Source organism: Coregonus lavaretus (genome assembly GCF_964263955.1).
Source record: "Coregonus lavaretus genome assembly, chromosome: 39".
In the NCBI taxonomy this organism is placed as follows: Eukaryota; Metazoa; Chordata; class Actinopteri; order Salmoniformes; family Salmonidae; genus Coregonus; species Coregonus lavaretus.
Genome location: NC_140026.1, coordinates 9,218,134 through 9,243,021, shown reverse-complemented (window position 1 = coordinate 9,243,021; position 24,888 = coordinate 9,218,134). Strand labels below are relative to the sequence as shown.

The 24,888-nt window shown below is 43.5% G+C and overlaps 1 protein-coding gene across 2 annotated transcripts; it reads right to left on the bottom strand.

Annotated features, from left to right (window-relative positions):
* Positions 1-3,833: 3,833 nt before the first annotated feature.
* LOC311112931 (uncharacterized protein) lies at positions 3,834-14,553 on the bottom strand. 2 transcript variants are annotated; one of them, XM_084156069.1, is made up of 4 exons: positions 14,290-14,553; positions 10,350-11,319; positions 6,386-6,517; positions 3,834-5,857 (listed from the first exon to the last, which is right to left on the bottom strand). In XM_084156069.1, the coding sequence occupies exons 2-4, from the start codon at positions 10,881-10,883 to the stop codon at positions 4,031-4,033; spliced, it is 2,493 nt and encodes an 830-aa protein (XP_084012195.1). In that variant the 5' UTR covers positions 10,884-11,319; positions 14,290-14,553; the 3' UTR covers positions 3,834-4,030. The 2 variants fall into 2 exon arrangements, with proteins under 2 accessions (XP_084012195.1, XP_084012196.1); XM_084156070.1 differs by lacking the exon at positions 14,290-14,553 and adding an exon at positions 12,032-12,081 and having other exon boundaries at positions 10,350-10,900.
* Positions 14,554-24,888: the final 10,335 nt, after the last annotated feature.

The window sequence follows — 24,888 nt, the reverse complement described above, 5'->3', positions numbered from 1 at the left end:
CTCGATCTGGGGCTCCACGCAAGATCTCACCCCGTGGGGTCAAAATGATCACAAGAACGGTGAGCAAAAATCCCAGAACCACACGGGGGGACCTAGTGAATGACCTGCTGAGAGCTGGGACCAAAGTAACAAAGCCTACCATCAGTAACACACTACGCCGCCAGGGACTCAAATCCTGCAGTGGCAGACGTGTCCCCCTGCTTAAACCAGTACATGTCCAGGCCCGTCTGAAGTTTGCTAGAGTGCATTTGGATGATCCAGAAGAGGATTGGGAGAATGTCATATGGTCAGATGAAACCAAAATATAACTTTTTGGTAAAAACTCAACTCGTCGTGTTTGGAGGGCAAAGAATGCCGAGTTGCATCCAAAGAACACCATACCTACTGTGAAGCATGGGGGTGGAAACATCATGCTTTGGGGCTGTTTTTCTGCAAAGGGACCAGGATGACTGATCCGTGTAAAGGAAAGAATGAATGGGGCCATGTATCGTGAGATTTTGAGTGACAACCTCCTTCCATCAGCAAGGGCATTGAAGATGAAACGTGGCTGGGTCTTTCAGCATGACAATGATCCCAAACACACCGCCCGGGTAATGAAGGAGTGGCTTCGTAAGAAGCATTTCGAGGTCCTGGAGTGGCCTAGCCAGTCTCCGGATCTCAACCCCATAGAAAATCTTTGGAGGGAGTTGAAAGTCTGTGTTGCCCAGCGACAGCCCCAAAACATCACTGCTCTAGAGGAGATCTGCATGGAGGAATGGGCCAAAATACCAGCAACAGTGTGTGAAAACCTTGTGAAGACTTACAGAAAACGTTTGGCCTGTGTCATTGCCAACAAAGGGTATATAACAAAGTATTGAGAAACTTTTGTTATTGACCAAATACTTATTTTCCACCATAATTTGCAAATAAATTCATTAAAAATCCTACAATGTGATTTTCAGGATTTTTTTTTCTCATTTTGTCTGTCATAGTTGACGTGTACCTATGATGAAAATTACAGGCCTCTCTCATCTTTTTAAGTGGGAGAACTTGCACAATTGGTGGCTGACTAAATACTTTTTTCCCCCACTGTACCTTACCTCAGCTTGTCCTATTTTCTGCTGCGCTGATGTTGGCTGATCGGATGCTTTCTTCTTTGAAGTGAAGGGGAAAATCGATGGAATAGCATCACTTTTCAACGTTCGACGACATGGCAACCCCATCAGTTGAGACTTAAGTTACGTTTCGAAATCCTCTGGCTGAAAGTGCTGGCTACAAACATAAGACATTTTGATATTTCTCACATCAATTGGCTACACCTCCATTAGCCAGTCCTCCACGTCCTGAAATCACTATGAATTCTGGATATTGTGGTATTTCTACCTGTGATATGCAGAAACGCTCGTATTTGCGTGTAATGAGGAAATTCTAAATGTTTATAACACATGTTTATAACATATTAATGGACATATATAGTGAAATAGAGCAGCGGTGAAATTTCCCTTGACCTCTAATTGATCCAGGGGCTCTGTACAAATCAAATCAAATGTTATTGGTCACATACACGTATTTAGCTGATGTTATTGCGGGTGTAGCGAAATGCTTGTGTTTCTAGCTCCGACAGTGTAGTAATAACTAACAGGTAACATCTAACAATTTCACAACATATATCCAATACACACAAATCTAAGTAAAGCAATCGAATTAAGAATATATAAATAAATATATGGACGAGCAATGTCAGAGCGGCATGGACTAAGATACAGTAGAATAGTATAGAATACAGTATATACAGTTGAAGTCGGAAGTTTACATACACCTTAGCCAAATACATTTAAACTAATTTCTCCAAAAAGTACGATCTTTGTCCCGATGTGCAGTTGCAAACCGTAGTCTGGCTTTTGTATGGCGGTTTTGGAGCAGTGGCTTCTTCCTTGCTGAGCGGCCTTTCAGGTTATGTCAATATAGGACTCCTTTTACTGTGGATATAGATAATTTTGTACCCGTTTCCTCCAGCATCTTCACAAGGTCCTTTGCTGTTGTTCTGGGATTGCACTTTCGCACCAAAGTACGTTCATCTCTAGGAGACAGAACGCCTCTCCTTCCTGAGCGGTATGACGGCTGCGTGGTCCCATGGTGTTTATACTTGCATACTATTGTTTGTACAGATGAATGTGGTACCGTCAGGCGTTTGGAAATTGCTCCCAAGGATGAACCAGACTTGGCTGATTTCTTTTGATTTTCCCATGATGTCAAGCAAAGAGGCACTGAGTTTGAAGGTAGGCCTTGAAATACATCCACGGGTACACCTCCAGTTGACTCAAATTATATCAATTAGCCTATCAGAAGCTTCTAAAGCCATGACATCATTTTCTGGAATTTTCCAAGCTGTTTAAAGGCACAGTCAACTTAGTGTATGTAAACTTCTGACCCACTGGAATTGTGATACAGTGAAATAATCTATCTGTAAACAATTGTTGGAAAAATTACTTGTGTCATGCACAAAGTAGATGTCCTAACCGACTTGATAAAACTATAGTTTGTTAACAAGAAATTTGTGGAGTGGTTGAAAAACAAGTTTTAATGACTCCAACCTAAGTGTATGTAAACTTCCGACTTCAACTGTACATATGAGATGAGTAATGCAAGATATGTAAACATTATTAAAGTGACTAGTGTTCCATTTATTAAAGTGGCCAGTGATTTCAATAGGCAGCAGCAGCCTCTAATGTGCTTGTGAAGGCTATTTAACATTCTGATGGCCTCGAGATAGAAGCTGTTTTTCAGTCTCTCGGTCCAGTTTTTGATGCACCTGTACTGACCTCGCCTTCTGGATGATAGCGGGTGAACAGGCAGTGGCTCGGGTGGTTGTTGTCCTTGATGATCCATTTTGGCCTTCCTGTGACATCGGGTGCTGTAGGTGTCCTGGAGGGCGGGTAGTTTGCCCCCCGGTGATGCGTTGTACAGACCGCACCACCCTCTGGAGAGCCCTGCGGTTGCGGGGGGTGCAGTTGCCGTACCAGGCGGTGATACAGGCCAACAGGATGCTCTCAATTGTATATCTGTAATGGCTGCTCTGGCCGTGACCCCACTCCCTGGGGGTGTCTCAGGGGGTTGGGATATGCAAAATAAAAAAAATAAAAAAATAATAATAATTCCATTACACACTTTTGTGTAACAGGACAAATATAAACATCCCCAAAATTATTATTATTATTATACAGACGCTATAATGGCACAGATACAAAGATTTGTCCTCTAGCTATTGTAGTACCTGAGGAATTATGACTTTGTGAATGTTTGCAAATGGTAGCTTAGAGAATGTTGATTTGGCCCAGGGAGACATCTGGAGAGCAGTTTTAGAGGGGCACCCTAAAGCAGAGGAAGTCTGTTAGGTGACCTCCTGGGATTGGTCTGTAGGGGAAAACACCCATATCAGATTACATAGGATATATACTATGGTTTGGGACAAAGGACGGTGAGAATAGCATATTTGAATTTGGGTGTCTGCAGACATCCATAAATTGAAGCTGGAATACTCTGATATAAATAAACCTTTATGATCGAAGTACAGCGTCAGCGGATCTCCTTGTTCTCACAGCATAATTAGCAACGTTTTCTCGACACAACACTATCTCTATGGGTGGCCACAAACAAATCGAACCCGCTTAGTTTCACGTCCTAATTTTCTTCTTTGTATTGGCGGGTGTTATTTGCATAACACAACACAGCGCCCCCTGGTGGATGGAGTTCCACTACACACTACAGACCAGTGGTAATGGAAAAAATAAACAACGTCGGGAAACAGTTAATATAAGTAATAGAGTGATGTAGGATTTCTTGAAGGAACTGAATTGAAAGAACACAGATTTTATTTTATATATTACCAAGCAGGTCAGTTAAGAACACATTGTCACACAGGCGACTCCTGACAACTGCAACAGCTTGGGACAGATGTGACAGCATGCACTAAAGACTTTCCTAAGAGTGTTGTTCACATCCTGCCTTGTTATTCCCATCTCCTGACAGAACATCTTAATCCTACTTTCTTTCAGTTTTCATCCTGTTTTCTTCCTTTGTGGACGTTTTTCACATGGGTCAGCAGGTTAGTTTTCTGAGTGAAGCTCTTCCCACAGTCACCACAGCTAAACGGGTTCTCTCCTGTGTGAGTCCGTATATGTTCAGTTAGGCTCTTCTTGAGACGGAAGCTCTTCCCACAGTCACAACAGCTAAAAGGTTTCTCTCCTGTGTGAGTCCGTATATGTTCAGTTAGGCTCTGCTTGAGACTGAAGCTCTTGCAACAGTCACCACAGCGAAATGGTTTCTCTCCTGTGTGAGTCCGTATATGTTCAGTTAGTCTCTGCTTGCGACTGAAACATTTCCCACAGTCACCACAGCTAAATGGTTTCTCTCCTGTGTGAGTCAGTGTATGCCTGGTTAGGTGCGCCTTGTGATTGAAGCTCTTCCCACAGTCACCACAGCTAAATGGTTTCTCTCCTGTGTGAGTCCGTATATGATTGGTTAGGTTGTTCTTGAGACTGAAGCCTTTCCCGCAGTCACCACAGCTAAATGGTTTCTCTCCTGTATGAGTCTGTTTATGATATGTTAGAGTGTGCTTGCGAGTGAAACATTTCCCACAGTCCCCACAGCTAAATGGTTTCTCCCCTGTGTGAGTCAGTTTATGCATGGTTAGGTTATTCTTGAGACTGAAGCTTTTCCCACAGTCACATCTAAAAGGTTTCTCTCTTGTGTGAGTCAATACATGCCTGGTTAGGTGCTCCTTGCGATTGAAGCTTTTCCCACAGTCACCACAGCTAAATGGTTTCTCTCCTGTGTGAGTCAGTATATGCTTCTCTAGGACTCCCTTCTGACTGAAACATTTCCCACAGTCACCACAGCTAAATCGTTTCTCTCCTGTGTGAATACTCATGTGCCTGGACAGATCTTTTTTGAGTTTGAAGGTCTTGCCACAAACAGGGCAGGTGCAGGGTTTCCCACCGTGACAGAGTCGAACATGGGTCTTCAGTTTATAGGTGGAGTTGTAGCATTTTTTGCAGAAGCGGCATTCGCTGAGTCTCTTCTTGGAGAAGGTCACAGTGCCAAAAGGTTTCAGATCCACTGGTTTAGAGTCACTCTCTCTGTTCTCAACAGTCTGGGTTTGGGGAAGAGTCAAGGACTGAAGTGGGTCCTCCTGATCACATTCACTTTTCACACAGGAAGGAGTGAATATGAACTCTATGATATCAGCATCCAGCCCTTGAAGCTGCTCTTCCTCCTGACTGGTCCTGAGTTCCTCCTGCTCCTCTTTAATCTGTGTGGGCTCTGGGTCCTCCTGCCCCAGACTGGGGCTCCACTCCTGCTCACAGTGCTGCTGCTCAGGGGGAACCTCCACTTCAGGGACAGCGAGAGAGAGCTGCAGGGAGTCTGGAGGGAAGTCCATGGGTGCAGACATTTTATTTGAACGTGCTCTGAGTAGTGTGACACCTGCCATTGCCACCGCACACATCTGTCCTTTACCTCGTTGTGTCGCCATCTGAGATGTGTTTAATTCAGAAAATGTACTGACACATTCCAGGAACTTGAGGAAGGTGGGAGCGTTCTCCCTCCACTCAGCCAGAACCTTCTCCCACCTGAAGCTCTTCAGGTCATCCGGGTCGATCCGTTGAAGGATGGAATTGAACCTCAGGCTGGTTAGATTTCTACATTCCTTCTCCACAACGCTGAGCACCTCGTCGACCGTTACGTCACGTAGGCCAGGTACGGACATGACACACCTTGGTAGCGCGCGGTAACGTCCCTGGGCCAGGTTAGTTCCGATTTTCTCAAAGGGGCCTTTAAGGATCCTACTCTTCATTGATTTGGCCGTCCTCACAACGACCTGAAAAAAAAATGAATGAATTGATTAATTGATTGGATTCATAGAGCAAGATCTCAAAGCTCTTTACGTCGTATGGGGGAAACTCACTTCATCAATGTCTAGCACCCTAGAGTGATCTAGCACCCTAGAGTGATCTAGCACCCTAGAGTGATCTAGCACCCTAGAGTGATCTAGCACCCTAGAGTGATCTAGCACCCTAGAGTGATCTAGCACCCTAGAGTGATCTAGCACCCTAGAGTGATCTAGCACCCTAGAGTGAAGCACAGAGACCAATTTGTGCCAGAACACTCACCACATATCAGCTATCATGGTGGAGAGGTGAGGAGTGATATGCCAATTGGGAATTGGGGGGGATGATTAGGTGGCCATGATGGAATGGGGCCAGGTTGTGAATTCGGCCATGTCATCGGGGTTAACACCCATAATACCATTAAGTAACATTTATATTAGTAACTGGACATACTGATATACTGATAGTATTAACTGGGTTGTGTGTGTGTGTGGGGTCAGGTGTCATTCTAAACAAACCTTTGTTTCTTTTTTAAACGTGTTTATTCCATATCGTCGAGTAGCTGGACACGTTGACCTTGTCGCTGCAAGGTTGGTTGATGGTTGTGTCTGTGACTCGGGGTTGGACAGTGTCAGTCTGCCCACTTCTCCCTGGACAGATGGTGTAAAAGGCTTTGTCATCAGTAGACATGGATTAACTAGGGTTATGGTCTATAACCAGGGTTATATCGGACAGGAGAATTTAACCAATATGTATACAAGTTATGGGGTTAATTTCAGCCAACAGGACACATGGACAGGATTGGACAGGATTAACTAGGGTTATGGTCTATAACCAGGGTTATATTGGACAGGAGAATTTAACCAATATGTATACAAGTTATGGGGTTAATTTCAGCCAACAGGACACATGGACAGGATTGGACAGGATTAACTAGGGTTATATTGATTAATCACAAAACAAAATCTGTGCTTTCCCAGCTAGCACATAACGTTCTGAGATCGTGCTAACAGATGACTGGAAGTCTACGGGTAACACTTGTTAGCACTGGCTCGCAAAACTACCTCTGAATTCTGTCATACTGGACACAGAGAGATAGAAATGGTATCCACAAGTTCATCTGTCTCTAGGGAAGTACAGTGCCTTGCAAAAGTATTCATCCCCCTTGGCGTTTTTTTCCTATTTTGTTGCATTACAACCTGTAATTTAAATTGATTTTTATTTGGATTTCATGTAATGGACATACACAAAATAGTGCAAATTGGTGAAGTGAAATGAAAAAAAGTCCTTGTTTCAAAAAATTCTAAAAAATAAATAACGCAAAAGTGGTGCGTGCATATGTATTCACCCCCTTTGCTATGAAGCCCCTAAATAAGATCTGGTGCAACCAATTACCTTCAGAAGTCACAATTAGTGAAATAAAGTCCACCTGTGTGCAATCTAAGTGTCACATGACCTGTCACATGATCTCAGTATATATACACCAGTTATGAAAACCCCCAGAGTCTGCAACACCACTAAGCAAGGGGCACCACCAAGCAAGCGGCACCATGAAAACCAAGGAGCTCTCCAAACAGATCAGGGTGGCTTTATAAAAAAATATCAGAAACTTTGAACATCCCACGGAGCACCATTAAATCCATTATTAAAAAATGGAAAGAATATGGCACCACAAACTTGCCAAGAGAGGGCCGCTCACCATAACTCACGGACCAGGCAAGGAGGGCATTCATCAGAGAGGCAACAAAGAGACAAAAGATAACCCTGAAGGAGCTGCAAAGCTCCACAGCGGAGATTGGAGTTTCTGTCCATAGGACCACTTTAAGCTGTACACTCCACAGAGCTGGGCTTTACGGAAGAGTGGCCAGAAAAAAAGCCATCGCTTAAAGAAAAAAATAAGCAAACATGTTTGGTGTTCGCCAAAAGGCATGTGGGAGACTCCCCAAACATATGGAAGAAGGTACTCTGGTCAGATGAGACTAAAACTGAGCTTTTTGGCCATCAAGGGGGGGGGGGGGTGAAGAGTTATGCACGCTTAAGTTCTGTTTTTTTTTCTTATTTCTTGTTTGTTTCACACACAAAAAATATTTTGCATCTTCAAAGTGGTAGACATGTTGTGTAAATCAAATGATACAAACCCCCCAAAAATCAATTTTAATTCCAGGTTGAAAGGCAACAAAATAGCAAAAATGCCTGGGGGGGGGGGGGGGGAATAATTTCGCAAGCCATAAAGGGCCTCAAATTCCCAAAGTATCCCTTTAAAGTCATGTTTTCAAATTGTTCTGAGAACGTTAAGAAACAACGTTCTTCTGTAGGAATTTCAGTACTTCCACAGAACATTCCACACAAGTTCCCATGTGGTTCTATTCAATGTCATATTTTTACTACATTCTGCAATTGTTCTCAAGCGATGTTCTCAGAACATTCAGATAATGAATGTATGGTTCTCCTTTATGTCAGTTCTTGGCAATTTTCTGGGAACATACATTTTATATACCATTTTTCTTCTACATATTAACACCAATTAGTTCTAAATTCCATTCTCAGAACATGAAGAAAACTTTCCACAAAAAAACACATGAAAACTTTAGTCATGTTCAGAAATGTTCCAAGAATATACACAGTTTAAAGAACATTAAGAACACCTTCCTAATTTTGCGTTGCACCCCCCTCCTTTTGCCCTCAGAACAGCCTCAGTTTGTCAGGTCATGGACTCTACAAGGCGTTGAATGTGTTCCACAGGGATGCTGGCCCATGTTGACACCGATGCTTCCTACAGTTGTGTCAAGTTGGCTGGATGTCCTTTGGGTGGTGGACCATTCTTGATACACAAGGGAAAACTGTTGAGCGTGAATAAACCAGCAGCGTTGCAGTTCTTAACACAAAACCGGTGCGCCTGGCACCTACTACCATAACCCCGTTCAAAGGCACTTAAATATTTTGTCTTGCCCATTCACCCTCTGAATGGCACACATACACAATCCAAGTCAATTGTCTTAAGGCTTAAATCTACACCGATTGATGTGGATTTAACATGTGACATCAATTAGGGATCACAGCTTTCACCTGGATTCACCTGGTCAGTCTATGCCACTAACTGCAAGTCGCTCTGGATAAGAGTGTCTGCTAAATGTAAAAAGCAGGTGTTCTTAATGTTTTGTACACTCAGTGTACATTCCGTTCTCAGCGTCAACAAAACTCTAACCTCTATCTTAATAAGTGCTTGTTTCCTTTCAAATGGGGTCTGTTTGAATAGACTAAAAATGAACAGCTTTGTATGCGTAAAAAAACCCATGGCATGCTCCATCCTGGTGGCGCAGTGGACTAATTCCAGGGATAGAGAACAGAAGATCATAGGTTCAAATCTCGCTGATGCCGTGTCACAATAAAACAAACTGTTTGCATGATTAATGTCTAAGCAAATTAATTTATATGTGTCCTACTAAACTCAGCAAAAAAAGATACGTCCTCTCACTGTCAACTGCGTTTATTTTCAGCAAACTTAACATGTGTAAATATTTGTATGAACATAAGATTCAACAACAGACATAAACTGAACAAGTTCCAAAAGACATGTGACTAACAGAAATGGAATAATGTGTCCCTGAACAAAGGGTGGGTCAAAATCAAAAGTAACAGTCAGTATCTGGTGTGGCCACCAGCTGCATTAAGTACTGCAGTGCATCTCCTCCTCATGGACTGCACCAGATTTGCCAGTTCTTGCTGTGAGACGTTACCCCACTCTTCCACCTGCAAGTTCCCGGACATTTCTGTGGGGAATGGCCCTAGCCCTCACCCTCCAATCCAACAGGTCCCAGACGTGCTCAATGGAATTGAGATCAAATGTTATTTAATTACTTTCAAATAACCTATTATTTCCATTCTCAGAGCGTTAATAAAACCAGAGTCAAAAGGTTCTCAGAACCTCCCTGCAACCTAAACATTTACCTTCCCAGAAGAGGCAAAATGTTCACTTCTGTTCTCAGAACGTTTACCGAACGTTCCGTTTTACAGGTCGGGAAAGTAATGCCTTTGGTAATGCTTATCGGTCTATAGGTTAATTTGAATAATTTAGTGGCATTACATTTGCGCGTCTGTACAGTGTATTCTTTACGTAGGCCATTTTATTTATCACATGTACAGCGTAAAGATAGAGGCGTTGAGAGTCAAATCTGCTGCAGCGTCGTGGTGCTTTCAAGACAACTGGGAACTCTGAAAAATACGAGGTCAAATCATGACGTCAGGTGATCTTCAGGTCTGGACCCATTTCCACAAAGAGCCTCAGAGTAGGTGTGCTGATCTGGGATCAGGTCCCAACCTGTCCATATAATCTTATTCATTATAATCTAAAAAAGGCCAAACTGATCCTAGAGATCAGCACTCCTACTCTGACATGCTTTTTGGATACAGGCTCTGGTTAGTTATTTTGGGAAAGGGCTTTATGCTACAGACTAATTTGATTGACAGAACGTTGATACTAACCTTTACGGTTTCTGGAGACCACATTAAAGGAGTTGGTGTTGTCGGTGCAGTCACAGTGGTTGGTGTTGATGATGGGACGGATACAGAATCCGATTGAAACAGATTTCTTCCCGCGGAGCCAATTTGTCTTGGAACGACAGAAGTGACAGAGTGGGGCTTTTTTCTCTCCGGTGATTTCTCAGTTGATGTGGTGCACCTTTTACATCCAACTGTATTTTCCCTTGTCATGTTTTTCACCAGACCAGCGATTCTCTGAGCATCTGCATTGCAGCGGCGATATTGGGAGAGCAGACCTTTGCAGTTGCTACAGACAGACATCAGGTTATCGCCAATGGTTACAGGTCCCATCAGCTCCTCTAAGGTAAAGGTGTAGTCAGGTTTCATTGAATAATATTTTCCTAAAAGTAAATTGTTTTTCTTCCTTATTGCATCAAAAGTACATCCACACATTCGACACACTTGTTCTTCCAGCCCTTTGGATGCCGGGGTCGTTGGCAAATACGTTTTTTCTCCAGGAGACTGTGGCTGCTCCATGTTTATCCTCCTGCACCCTAATCTCAGACACACAGAAATAAAATCTAGCGTAACTGCATCAGATGCTTGATTATGTTCTGGGGGAGACGTGTTAGAAAATGTACTAACGAGACTAGTGAAGTCTCCAACCCTATAAAACAGAAACTCTGTCAAATCCTGATTTGTCCAAACGATCAGTGATGGAAAAACCTGCAGAGCAGAACAAAGCTCCTTGTTTATCGATCACATCCCAGTCGGTCGACAGATGCTACTACCATTTACGTTACATGCATCTGTCCACAAGCACTTGGAGCTGCTCTTCCTCCTGACTGGCCCTGAGTTCCTCCTGTTCCTCTTTAATCTGTGTGGGCTCTGGGTCCTCCTGCCCCAGACTGGGGCTCCACTCCTGCTCACAGTGCTGCTGCTCAGGGGGAACCTCCTCTTCAGAGAGAGAGAGCTGCAGGGGAGGATAGGTTACATATACAGCCTTTAGACATGCCAGAGTGCACAATCCCATTTCAAAAAGCTTTCAGTGACACAGACAACCATTTAATCATATAGTAGCGACCTTGACCTTAACCCAACACCTAGCGACCTTGTCGAGAGGTTCGGACCTCTTGGTGTAACGGTTAAGGTGTTGGCTTGACAGTCGCTGGACCTTTGTTCGAGACCAGGTCGGGGCTATGCTCTGACTTCGCTACATTGCGTCAGAAGTGCAACGATGCCCGTGAGGCCATCAGAGAGACGTGTACACAAGAGGGACTTGTTATAGAGAAGCGTGGGGACACTCTCTCTCTCTCGATGGAAGGGGGTAACGTAGCAACCTTAATCCAACACCTAGCAACCTAGTCAAGAGGTTTGGACCGGGGATGTGACAAATAAATAAATAACCGCTTAAAACTGACTTTTTTTCTGTTAAGAAAATGTCATAAAAATTCAGTGTGAATTCACAATGCAGAATATAGTGCCATTTGCTCCTTCCTGCGCTGTGTACAGTCTGTACAGTCATATCTTACGATCATAACGTGGTGTCAGAAGTGTTTCAATGGTTGTCAAATAATAAAATACAACACTAGAACACTGTCCGAGTCGACTGGAGAGATTATTTGACAGAAAATACAAAATATTCTATGAATTTTGTTGGAGTTCAGTGACAAAAAAGTACCTACTTAACTTCTCTCTGTTTCTTTCTTTCTCACGTCTCGTGAGCACTGAGCAGTTGCTATGGATAATCACACCCAGAGAGTCGTGGAGCTGACACGCAGCACAGGGATGGCACATGGGACAGACGGAGACCAACAGCTAAATAATAGACATTGTTTTTTGGTTAGGGATTGTTTCTTAAAAGATGCAATATGTAACTTTTTTGGGCAACCCAACCAAATTCACATAGAAATGTGAGTTATAGATCTGTAATTCTCATTGAAAGCAAGTCTAAGAAGCTGTAGATCAGTTCTATGAGTGCCATTTCTATGCTTCCTGTTCTTACGTTTAAGTTTTTGCACACCAGCTTCAAAACAGCTGAAAATACATTTTTGGTTACATGGTACAATGACCCTCTACACTATGAATTGCTTGTTTTGTCACAAACTGGAATTAGGCAAACTATTAGAAATTTAGCAACTAGGAAATGGCGGAGTGATTTCTGCATATTGCATCTAACGTTAAAGATCCCAATTTCATTTAAAGATGCACTATGCAGAAATCGCTCCGCCATTTCCTGGTTGCTAAAATTCTAATAGTTCGCCTAATTTCAGTTTATGTGACAAAATAAAAAAGTATAGTGTAGAGAATCATTGTACCTATCTAAACCGCTGTGAAATATATTTTCCATGACCAAAAATATTGTATTTTTAGCTGTTTGAAGCTGGAGTACAAATCCTAAAGTAAAAGATGTGAAGACGAAAATTAAGTGCGGGAAGCGTAGAAATAGCAGACATAGAACAGATCTACCGCTTCTTAGACTTGCTTTCAATGTTAATTTGGTCAGGTCACCCAAAAAGTTCAATTTTGCAGCTTTAAACGTTTTAACGTTTAAACATTCACAGCCCTAGTTTGGACCTCTTGGCTTAACTGTTAAGGTGTTGGTAGGTTTGACAGTTGCTGGACAAGGGTAAGAGTCCCGGTTGGGGATACTCCAAGAATTCGTCCAGGACTAAAATCTACACAGACCGGTGCGCCATAGCCAATCAGAGCTACAGTAGGCCTTCGTGCAAACAAGCCATTTGCCACACTTTTTCAGCTAGTTGGCCGTCAGAATTGCACTGACAAACGATGGGGAATAGTAAGTAGCCTGCTCGTCCTTCTGCAGCTTGCCTGCCAATGCATGCTTGTCCCAACCAAGCACCCAAGCCAACTGGCTAAAGTTGGCTAGCTTGCTAGCTACTTGCAGACACAAATGAGAGAACACCTCACTCTGACCATTTTACTCGCCGTAGCAGAGCCGGTTAGGCTGTTTACATGTTATCAGGAGGTGTTGGGCATTCGTAAATTCATCAGTTATTGTGTGCTCTGGCACACTACAGACGAGAGTGCTCTGAAGTCGGAGTAGATAGCCAGAGTGAATTTGCGAACGCAAGCGATATGCTAACTGGATAACAGTTGTTCAAGTTCAGCATTGCTAGCTAGAAAAATTATTAACATTTCTTGCTAGCTAACCAAATGACACCTGCTGTGTTACCACCGAAAAAATATATGAGGGGAAACAGTCAGCCACTCACCCACTCCTCCAATGACATGACATCCTCCGAAGAGCTAGCTAGCTAACGTTAGGCTCCGTGTTTAAGCGTGTTACATAAATAGATACGCTAGCCTATTAGTCATGGTGTGACTTGTGATCATTGAACCTTGCTAGTTTGATTGTATTGACATTCGTCTGTTTTTGTCCAAAATATTGAGTCATTGAAACTTTAAGTGTATAACGAGGCAGCAAACTATGTACCAGGCAGGCCAGCTGTGATTTACAACCTGAAAGCAATATTTTTTGGACTGCCAAGAAATGTATTGGTTAATTATATGAATCATGCATTGAACTGCATCCATCTATTCTGCCAACAATGCCTTAGTGTACATCATGGAATGTTGAGTCAAATATAACCTATTTTTTAATCCTCATAAAGTTGGTTTTGTAGCATAAACTGGGAATTTGATATTTGACTGATATGAGTGTATGTTTGTTTCATATCTGCAAAGTAGTTAAAACGCTGTCAGTTCCACTTTAAACATCAGTCGGACACAAATATGCTGCTGCATCTGTAACGTTGACAACGACGTGATGGAGGCGCAATTCATGAATAGGCGTGTAAGACGGGAACATTTTTGATAAATTGTTTATAATGTGATCCCTATTTGCCTAACCAGTTTATTATTTGGTTAGAACTGTTGCTAATCGCTAGATATTAGTAGATCTACCTAGCTACATACGAACCTATTCTACAAAGTTTTATATCCGGTGTAATCCGCAGCAGTCTTCGTAGCCGACCATTTTCCTCAGACCTTGTACTCCACTACCATTTCCTCAACAGCAGCCGCTGTTAAATGCTAGTTAAAAATATCACGCAGTGACTGTAGTTTAGACATGTTTCAGTCGACTGAGCTTAGGGTATTCAGCTAGTACTGCCTTCGTCCACGAAGACAGAATGGTGGTCACAAACAAAAGAAACCCGCTCGCAGTTTCACTTCCGCATTCTTCTTATTTTTCCTTCTTCTTCTTCTTCTTTTGTGGGGTTTAACGACGGTTGGCATCTATTATGTTGCAATACCGCCCCCAGCTGGACTATAGTATAAATCCATTATACTTTGTGATAGAAAATGGGAAAAGGAGATTAAAAAAATTAATCACACATCTATTTATCTGAAACCCAGAACATGAATGATCCAGAGTTGCTCTCCTTTCCTAAGAGTGTTGTCCACATCCTGCCTTTTTAATCACATCTGCTGACAGAAGATCTATTTGTCCTAATTATGGGTTCACAGCGAAGCTATTGTTATTCTTAGATGTTTTTTTCTTGACATGGTCAATTAACTCAAGCTTAGACTGTTAACTTTTTTATAATTTGGCACATTGAAAATATAGGCCATGAGTAACTTGGTCAAAAATAATGCCACCGATTGGCCTATAGGGGGCGCTGTTATAAAGCAGTCTCACTTAAACCCTCATATCCTCGTTTGACCTAGAGACTTTTTAAACTTTGTATGTAGGTGTCTTTCCTCATGCTGAACAAATGTGCCTCAAGGACCCATAAGGTCCGTCAGAATAGATTTTCCTCCATCTTGTAAATGTTGGGGAAAACCTTTGAAAAAATGTATTCTCATGAACCACAGGCCCATTGTAGCCTACATCTTTTAACTTAGTTTGAGAAAAGCTAAGGGATCGGTTAAGAGCTGGCGGAGTTATTGGTAAATCAGGAAATCAGGTTTTATCGTGTCCTTTTTAAAATCCTTTGTAAATCCACTTCACAATGGCCTATCAACTTGAAAACCTTTTAGGGTCATTTACATTCACATTTTAGTCATTTAGCTGACGCTCTAATCCAGAGCGATTTACAGTTAGTGCATTCATCTTAAGATAGCTAGGTGGGACAACCACATATCACAGGCATAGTAACTACATTTTTCCTCAATAAAGTATCTATCAGCAAAGTCAGAGCTAGTAAGTGGGGACGGGGGGAGTAACGCTAATCCTTAAAATAATGGACGAAAAGTCAGATTCACTGGCTATTGAAAAAACAAACAGATTTTACGTGTCCATTTAAACCACTGTAAATCCACTCCACTGTGGCTTTTCAAGCTTTCAAGCTTTTCCCGCATTCAACACAGCTAAATGGTTTCTCTCCTGTGTGAGTCCGTACATGATTGATTAGGTGCCCTTTCTGACTGAAGCTTTTCTCACAGTCACCACAGCTGCATGGTTTCTCTCCTGTGTGAATCCTCATGTGCCTGGACAGATTTACATTGTGTTTGAAGGTCTTGCCACAAAGAAGGCAGGCACAGGGTTTATCCACCGTGACAGAGTTGGACATGGGCCTTCAGTTTACAGTTGTAGCGTCTTTTGCAGAAGCGTCATTCGCTAGGTCTCTTCCTGGCTAGAGTCACTTGCCTCTGCAGGTCAGCTTTCAGAGGAAACGTTTTGCCACAGTCACGGCAGTGGTGAGTTTTTCGAGACGTGGTGCTGGGTTTGGAACAGTGTTTGTCCAATGGTGGGCTGGGATCCAATAGTGGGCTGCTGAGTCAGTATATGTTTAGTTAGGTGCTCCTTGCGATTGAAGCTCTTCCCACAGTCACCACAGCTAAATGATGTGAATCCTCATATGCATGGACAGATTTCCTTTTTGTTACAGAAGGGGCAGGTCCAGGTTCCCCTATCTGTGCGTTCAAATCCAACAGTGGGTTGGGATCCAATGGTGGGCTGCTGTCAAGTCCTACTGTGTCGCTGCTTACGGCTGAGCTGTGGCTGGAGGCATTGTTCTGATTATCTGGAGGGTCACAGGGAATGTAGAAACCCTTTAGGTGGGTCACAGTGCCAAAAGGATTGAGATCCACTGGTTTAGAGTCACTCTCTCTGTTCTCCACAGTCTGGGTTTGGGGAAGAGTCAAGGACTGAAGTGGGTCCTCCTGATCACATTCACTTTTCACACAGGGAGTGAATTTAAACTCTATGATATCAGTCTCCAGCCTTTGAAGCTGCTCTTCCTCCTGACTGGTCCTGAGTTCCTCCTGTTCCTCTTTAATCTGTGTGGGCTCTGGGTCCTCCTGCCCCAGACTGGGGCTCCACTCCTGCTCACAGTGCTGCTGCTCAGGGGGAACCTCCTCTTCAGAGACAGAGAGCTGCAGGGAGTCTGGAGGGAAGGAGAGGAGGAGCAGAGGTTATCTATATACCACATAATTAAATAGAACACTGGAATCATACACGTGAATTATACATGGAGTGTACAATAAATTATGAACACCTGCTTTTTCCATGACATAGACTGACCAGGTGAATCCAGGTGAAATAATCCAGGTGAGCGCTATGATCCCTTATTGATGTCACTTGTTAAGTCCACTTTTAATCAGTGTAGATGAAGGGGAAGAGACAGGTTAAAGAAGGATTTTTAAGCCTTTAGACAATTGAGACATGGATTGTGTATGTGTGCCATTCAGAGGGTAAATGGGCAAGACAAAATATTTAAGTGCCTTTGAATGGGGAATGGTAGTAGGTGCCAGGTGCACCGGTTTGTGTCAAGAACTTCAACGCTGCAAGGTTTTTCATGCTCAACAGTTTCCTGTGTGTATCAAGGATGGTCCAACATCCAGCCAACTTGACACAACTGTGGGAAGCGTCGGAGTCGACATGGGCCAGCATACCTGAGTGCACATACTTTAGCTAGCTATAGGGTTCTCAGCTGAGTAAACTCAACTCCACCATATATACATCTCAATGGAATTGAGTTGTGATGAGTGCCGGTGGAGTGTACCTCCGACTACATTGAGTCACTATCAGTCGATACTTGTAAAAATGTCAGTTCTTTAATGCCTACCTTGTCCCTATGTTTGTCCTGTGTAACTGTGTTCTTTTCTTTGGGTGTTGCAATATGTCTTTTTTTGATGATTCCAACACTGACAGCTCTATAACAATCAGGACAATCACAGGTACAAAGTAAGCGTACAATAATTTACATACTGTACAAAAATATAAACACAACATGTAAAGTGTTGGTCCCATGTTTCAGGAGCTGAAATAAAAGATTCCAAGACATTTTTCATATGCACAAAAAGCTTATTTCTCTCAAATTTTGTCCACAAATTTGTTTACATTTTAAACAATTCAACTTTCACAGATGTAACCATTCCCAGTTTGTCATTTGCCCAGCAGGACATTACGGGTCGGCCAAAAATCAAGAATCCACTCTTTCCAAAAATCTCACTCCTACCGGTCCAAAATCATCTCTGGTAGTATTCTCAGCATAAACGTTGGAAGACTCTACCACACCTGTCGCCACAGGTAGGCACATTACTACATCCTGGACTGGCTCAACTTCAGAGCGCTCACTACTGCCTCCATTTTCGAGATTATCAAGGTTCTCAAGAGTTCATGAAGTCCTATAAGTAAGATTACTTGGTTTGTAATCAGGAGACGTAGGTATGTACACCTCAAACGAAGGTGTATACTCAGGAGATGAATCTCTGATCTTAATTGTCTCCCGAGTGGCGCAGTGGTCTAAGGCACTGCATCGCATCCATGGGGCGGCGCGCAATTGGCCCAGCGTCGTCCAGGGTAGGGGAGGGAATGGCCGGCAGGGATGTAGCTCAGTTGGTAGAGCATGGCGTTTGCAACGCCAGGGTTGTGGGTTCGATTCCCACAGGGGGTATGAAAAAAAATAATGTATGCACCAACTAACTGTAAGTCGCTCTGGATAAGAGCGTCTGCTAAATAATGTAAATGTTAACAGCGCCATTCTTACGCTTTCGCGTCATCGCACTTCCCCATGACGTATAAATAACAATGCACAACATTAAAACATTTTTTTTTGTCTATTCAAACAGACCTAATTACAAAGGAAACAAGCACTCGTTAAGATCAGGTGTGGCCAATTAGTAGGCGCGGCCAAAACACATGAACACACTTAACAAGACAGAGGATACAGAGAGTTTTGTTGACGCTGAAAACGGAATGTATGTTTTTAAATTACATTCTTAGAACGTTCTTTGACACATACATGTCCTCTGCCTCGACGACGTTGCCAGTATTATCAGCAGCGCCTGTCTTTTTACTAAAGAAATGCATCAACTTGGGTAATTTTTCTGTTTAAAATTAAAACGTTTTTTAAACAATTTCTCTGGCCACGTTCTGAAAGTGCCTTATTGCTGCAGCAATCATATAGCGTGAAACAATGCACGGGAACTCTGACATGGTTGGGTGGGCCTCGAGCGGAGAAATAATAATAATACAATTATTGTTATTATTTTGTTAAATTTTGCCCAGCTCACGAGGCTCCCTTCATCAAATCAAAAATCGAATCAAATGTTATGTCACATGCGCCGAATACAGCAGGTGTAGACCTTACCGTGAAATGCTTACTTACAAGCCCTTAACCAACAATGCAGTTTTAAGAAAAAAATAGATATTTCCTAAATAAACTAAAGTAACAAATAAAAGAGCAACAATAAAATAACAATAACGAGTTACCGGTATCGAGTCAATGTCCAGGGGTACAGGTTAGTCGAGGTAATTGAGGTAATATGTACATGTAGGTAGTGGAAAAGTGATTATGCATAAATAATAGATAATAAACAGCGAGTAGCAACAGCGTAAAAAAAGGTGGGTAGAAGCTGTTAAGAAACCTTTTGGACCTAGACTTGGCGCTCCGGTACCGCTTGCCGTGCGGTAGCAGAGAGAACAGTCTATGACTAGGGTGGCTGGAGTATTTTACCATTTTTAGGGCCTTCCTCTGACACCGCTTGGCATAGAGGTCCTGGATGGCAGGAAGCTTGGCTCCAGTGATGTACTGGGCCGTACGCACTACCCTCTGTAGCGCCTTGCGGTCGGAGGCCGAGCAGTTGCCATTCTGACTGGTGATGCAGGATGCTCTCGATGGTGCAGCTGCAGAACTGAGGACCCATGCCAAATCTTTTCAGTGTCCTGAGGGGGAATAGGCGTTGTCGTGCCCTCTTCACGACTGTCTTGGTTTGTTTGGACCATGATAGTTTGTTGGTGATGTGGACACAAAGGAACTTTAAGCTCTCAACCTGCTCCACTACATCCCTGTCGATGAGAATGGGGGCTCGGCCCTCCTTTTCCTGTAGTCCACGATCATCTCCTTTGTCTTGATCACGTTGAGGGAGAGGTTGTTGACCTGGCACCACACTTCCAGGTCTCTGACCTCCTCCCTATAGGCTGTCTCATCGTTGTCAGTGATCAGGCCTACCACCGTTGTGTCGTCAGCAAACTTAATGATGGTGTTGGAGTCGTGCCTGGCCACGCAGTCATGGGTGAACAGGGAGTACAGGAGGGGACTGAGCACGCACCCCTGAAGGGCCCCTGTGTAGAGGAACAGCGTGGCAGATGTGTTGTTGCCTACACTTACCACCTGGGGGCGGCCCGTCAGGAAGTCCAGGATCCAGTTGCAGAGGGAGATGTTTAGTCCCAGGGTCCTTAGCTTAGTGATGAGCTTTGAGGGCACTATGGTGTTGAACGCTGAGCTGTAGTCAATGAACAGCATTCTTACGTAGGTGTTCCTTTTGTCAAGGTGGGAAAGGGCAGTGTTAAGTGCAATAGAGATTGCGTCATCTGTGGATCTGTTGGGGCGGTATGCAAATTGGAGTGGGTCTAGGGTTTCTGCGATGATGGTATTGATGTGAGCCATGACCAGCCTTTCAAAGCACTTCATGGCTACAGACGTGAGTGCTACGGGTCGGTAGTCATTTAGGCAGGTTATCTTAGTGTTCTTGGGCACAGGGACTATGGTGGTCAGCTTGAAACATGTCGGTATTACAGACTCAGCCATGGACAGGTTGAAAATGTCAGTGAAGACACTTGCCAGTTGATCAGCGCATGCTCGGTGTACACATCCTAGTAATCCGTCTTGTGAATGTCGACTTGTTTAAAAGGTCTTTCTCACACCGGCTACGGCGAGCGTGATCACACAGTCATCCGGAACAGCTGGTGCTCTCATGCATGCTTCAGTGTTGCTTGCCTCGAAGTGCGCATAGAAGTCATATAGCTCATCTGGTAGGCTTGTGTCACTGGGCAGCTCGCGGCTGGGCTTCCCTCTGTAGTCCGTAATAGTTTGCAAGCCCTGCCACATCCAACGAGTGTCGGAGCCGGTGTAGTAGGAATCAATCTTAGTCCTGTATTTATGCTTTGCCTGTTTTATGGTTCGTCTGAGGGCATAACAGGATTTTTTATAAGCGCCCAGAAAGCGGCAGCTCTACCCTTTAGCTCAGTGCGGACGTTGCCTGTAAACCATGGCTTCTGGTTGGGGTATGTACAGTCACTGTGGGGTCAACGTCATCGATGCACTTATTGATGAAGCCGGTGACTGATGTGGTATACTCCTCAATGCCATCGGATGAGTCCCGGAACATATTCCAGTCTGTGCTAGCAAAACGGTCTTGTAGCTTAGCATCTGCGTCATCTGACCACTTCTGTATTGAGCGAGTCACTGGTACTTCCTGCTTTAGTTTTTGGTTCTAAGCAGGAATCAGGAGGATATAATTATGGTCAGATTTGTCAAATCGAGGGCGAGGGAGAGCTTTGTATGCGTCTGTGTGTGGAGTAAAGGTGGTCTAGGGTTTTTTTCTCTCTTGTTGCACATGTAACATACTGGTAGAAATTAGGTAAAACCAATTTAAGTTTCCTTGTATTAAAGTCCCCGGCCACTAGGAGTGCCGCTTCTGGATGAAAATTGTCTTGTTTGCTTATGGCTTTATACAGCTTGTTGAGTGCGGTCTTAGTGCAAGCATCGGTTTGTGGTGGTAAATAGACAGCTATGAAAATATAGATGAAAACTCTCTTGGTAAATAGCGTGGTCTACAGCTTATCATGAGATACTCTACCTCAGGCGAGCAAAACCTCGAGACTTCCTTAATATTTGACTTTGCGCACCAGCTGTTATTGACAAATAGACACAGACCGCCACCCCTTGTCTTACCGGAGGCAGCTGATATGTCTTGCCGATGCACAGAAAAACCAGCCAACTGTATATTATCCATGTCGTCTTTCAGCCACGACTCGGTGAAACATAAGATATTACAGTTTTTAAATGTCCCGTTGGCCAATGATTGCACGTTGGCCAATAGGACGGATGGTAGAGGCGGGTTACCCACTCTGCTGAAGTGCTAAAAACAGCAGTCAGATAAAAGCTATTCTTGAACCTGGTAGTGGAGGCGGGTTACCCACTCGCCAACGAATTCTCACAAGGCACCCGGACCTTCGTCCCCTGTATCGGCTTCTTCTCGTCATGCGAATGATGGGGATTTGGGCCTGGTCGGATATCTGGAGTAAATCCTTCACGTGCGACTCGTTAAATAAAAATTATTCGTCCAATTCGAGGTGAGTAATCGCTGTTCTGATATCCAGAAGCTATTTTCGGTCATAACAGACGGTGGCAGAAACATTATGTACAAAATAAGTTACAAACAACGTGAAAAAACACAAAATGGCACAATTGGTTAGGCGCCCGTAAAACGGCAGCCATCTCCTCCGGCACCATTCTGGTGTTCATAATATGAGGCCTGAGGCAATTGCCTCTTCTGGGGCGGCAGGTAGCTTAGTGGTTAAGAGCGTTGTGCCAGTAACCGAAAGGTCACTGGTTCTAATCCCCGAGCTGACTAGGTGAAAAATCTGTCGATGTGCCCTTGAGCAAGGCACTTAACCCTAATTGCTCCTGTAAGTCACTCTGGATACGAGCGTCTGCTAAATGACTAAAATGTAAATGGTCAGTCCGCTACTGAGTGGAAGTTCTAAAGGGATGTTTCAGATGTATACATCTAGTGAAACATCTGGCTCCTACGTCTATCTGTGGGGAGGGGTAGGGTTGTGGGTTCAAAATGCTCTGCTGCCCTAAATATGTGACTCATTGCAATGCCATGCCATTCCCTGTAGACGGCGCTTGATTGGAGCAAATTACCTCCTACAACAGGACAATGACCGAAAGCACAGCTCCAAACTATGCAATAACTATTTAGGGAAGAAGCAGTCAGCTGGTATTCTGTCTATAATGGAGTGGCCAGCACAGTCACTGTATCTCAACCCTATTGAGCTGTTGTGGGAGCAGCTTGACCGTATGGTACGTAAGAAGTGCCCATCAAGCCAATCCAACTGGAGGTGCTTCAGGAAGCATGGGGTGAAATCTCTTCAGATTACCTCAACAAATTGACAACTAGAATGCTAAAGGCATTATTTCATTATTTCTAACCTTGTCAATGACTACATTTCCTATGCATTTTGCTATTTTCCTATTCAAACTAATTTCATCTAAGTGACCCCAAACTTTTGAACGGTAGTGTATATCCTTCTTGTTACTCTCGCCGATGCCACCGATACACTCTTAGCAAAAAGGTGCTATCTAGAACCTTAAAGGGTTCTTCGGCTGTCCCCATAGGAGAATCCTTTGAAGAACCCCTTTTTGGTTGCAGGTAGAACCCTTTTTTGGTTGTATGTAGAACCCTTTCTACAGAGGGTTCTACATGGAGCCCAAAATGGTTCTACCTGGAACCAAAAAGGAGTCTACATGGAACCAAAAAGGAGTCTACCTGGAACCAAAAAGGAGTCTACCTGGAACCAAAAAGGCTTCTCCTATGGGCTACTGTTGCATCAATATGTTTTGACCATGACAGTTTACAATCCAAGGTTACTCCATGCAGTTTAGTCTCCTCAACTTGCTCAATTTCCACATTATTCATTACAAGATTTAGTTGAGGTTTAGGGTTTAGTCAATAATTTGTCCCAAAAATGCTTTTAGTTTTTGAAATATTTAGGACTAACTCATTAAATGTTGCAGTGATTTCAATTGCTGTGGTAGCTGACATGTATAGTGTTGAGTCATCAGCATACATAGACACACAGGCTTTACTCAGAACCAGTGGCAGGTCATTAGTAAAGATTGAAAAAAGTAAGGGGCCTAGACAGCTGCCCTGGGGAATTCTTGACTCTACCTGGATTATGTTGGAGAGGCTTCCATTAAAGAACACCCTCTGTGTTCTGTTAGGTAACTCTCGATCCACAATATAGCAGGGGATGTAAAACCATAACACATACGTTTTTCCAGCAGCAGATTATAATCGATAATGTCAAAAGCTACACTGAAGTCTAACAAAACAGCTCACACAATCTATTTATTATGAATTTCTCTCAGCCAATCATCAGTCATTTGTGAAAGTGCTGTACATGTTGAATGCCCTTCCTTATACAGTGCCTTCGGAAACTATTCAGACTCCTTGACTACTTCCACAGTTTGCTACGTTACAGCCTTATTCTAAAGTGGATTAAATAAAAACATTTCCTCAGCAATCTACTCACAATACCTCATAATGACAAAGCGAAAACAGGTTCTTCTAAATTTTTGCTAAGAAAAACATTACATTAAAAATACCTTATTTACATAAGTATTCAGACCATTTGCTATGAGATTTGAAATTGAGCTCAGGTGCATTCTGTTTCCATTGATCATCCTTGAGATGTTTCTACAACTTGATTGGAGTCCACCTGTGGTAAATTCAATTGATTGGACATGATTTGGAAAGGCACACACCTGTCTATATAAGGTCCCACAGTTGACAGTGCATGTCAGAGCAAAAACCAAGCCATGAGTTCGAAGGAATTGTCCGTAGAGCTCCGAGACAGGATTGTGTCGAGGTACAGATCTGGGGAAGGGTACCAAAAAATGTCTGCAGCATTGAAGGTCCCCAAAAACACAGTGGCCTCCATCATTCTTAAATGGAAGAAGTTTGGAACCACCAAGACTCTTCCTAGAGCTGGCCGCCCGGCCAAACTGAGCAATCGGGGGAGAAGGGCCTTGATCAGGGAGGTGACCAAGAACCCAGTGGTCACTGACAGAGCTCTAGAGTTCTTCTGTGGAGATGGGATAAACTTCCAGAAGGAAAACCATCTCTGCAGCACTACACCAATCAGGCCTTTATGGTAAAGTGGCCAGAAGGAAGCCACTACTCAGTAAAAGGCACATGACATCCCGCTTGGAGTTTGCCAAAAGGCACCTAAAGGACTCTCAGACCATGAGAAACAAGATTCTCTGGTCCGATGAAACCAAGATTGAACTCTTTGGCCTGAATGCCAAGCATCACGTCTGGAGGAAACCTGGCACCATCTATACGGTGAAGCATGGTGGTGGCAGCATCATGCTGTGGGGATGTTTTTCAGCGGCAGGGACTGGGAGACTAGTCTGGATAGAGGCAAAGATGAACGGAGCAAAGTGCAGAGAGATCCTTGATGAAAACCTGCTCCAGAGCGTTCAGGACCTCAGACTGGGGCTAAGGTTCACCTTCCAACAGGACAACGACCCTAAGCACACAGCCAAGACAACGCAGG

What these genes read in the sequence shown, in the direction of transcription:
- LOC311112931 (XM_084156069.1), bottom strand. Translation starts at nt 10,883, where the DNA reads ATGGAGCAGCCACAGTCTCCTGGAGAAAAAACGTATTTGCCAACGACC. An exon ending in GGTCTCCAGAAACCGTAAAG is followed by an intron (nt 6,518 to 10,349) that starts GTTAGTATCAAC and finishes CCATCTGTCCAG; the next exon opens with GGAGAAGTGGGCAGACTGAC. An exon ending in CGTTTAAAAAAGAAACAAAG is followed by an intron (nt 5,858 to 6,385) that starts GTTTGTTTAGAA and finishes TTTTTTTTTCAG; the next exon opens with GTCGTTGTGAGGACGGCCAA.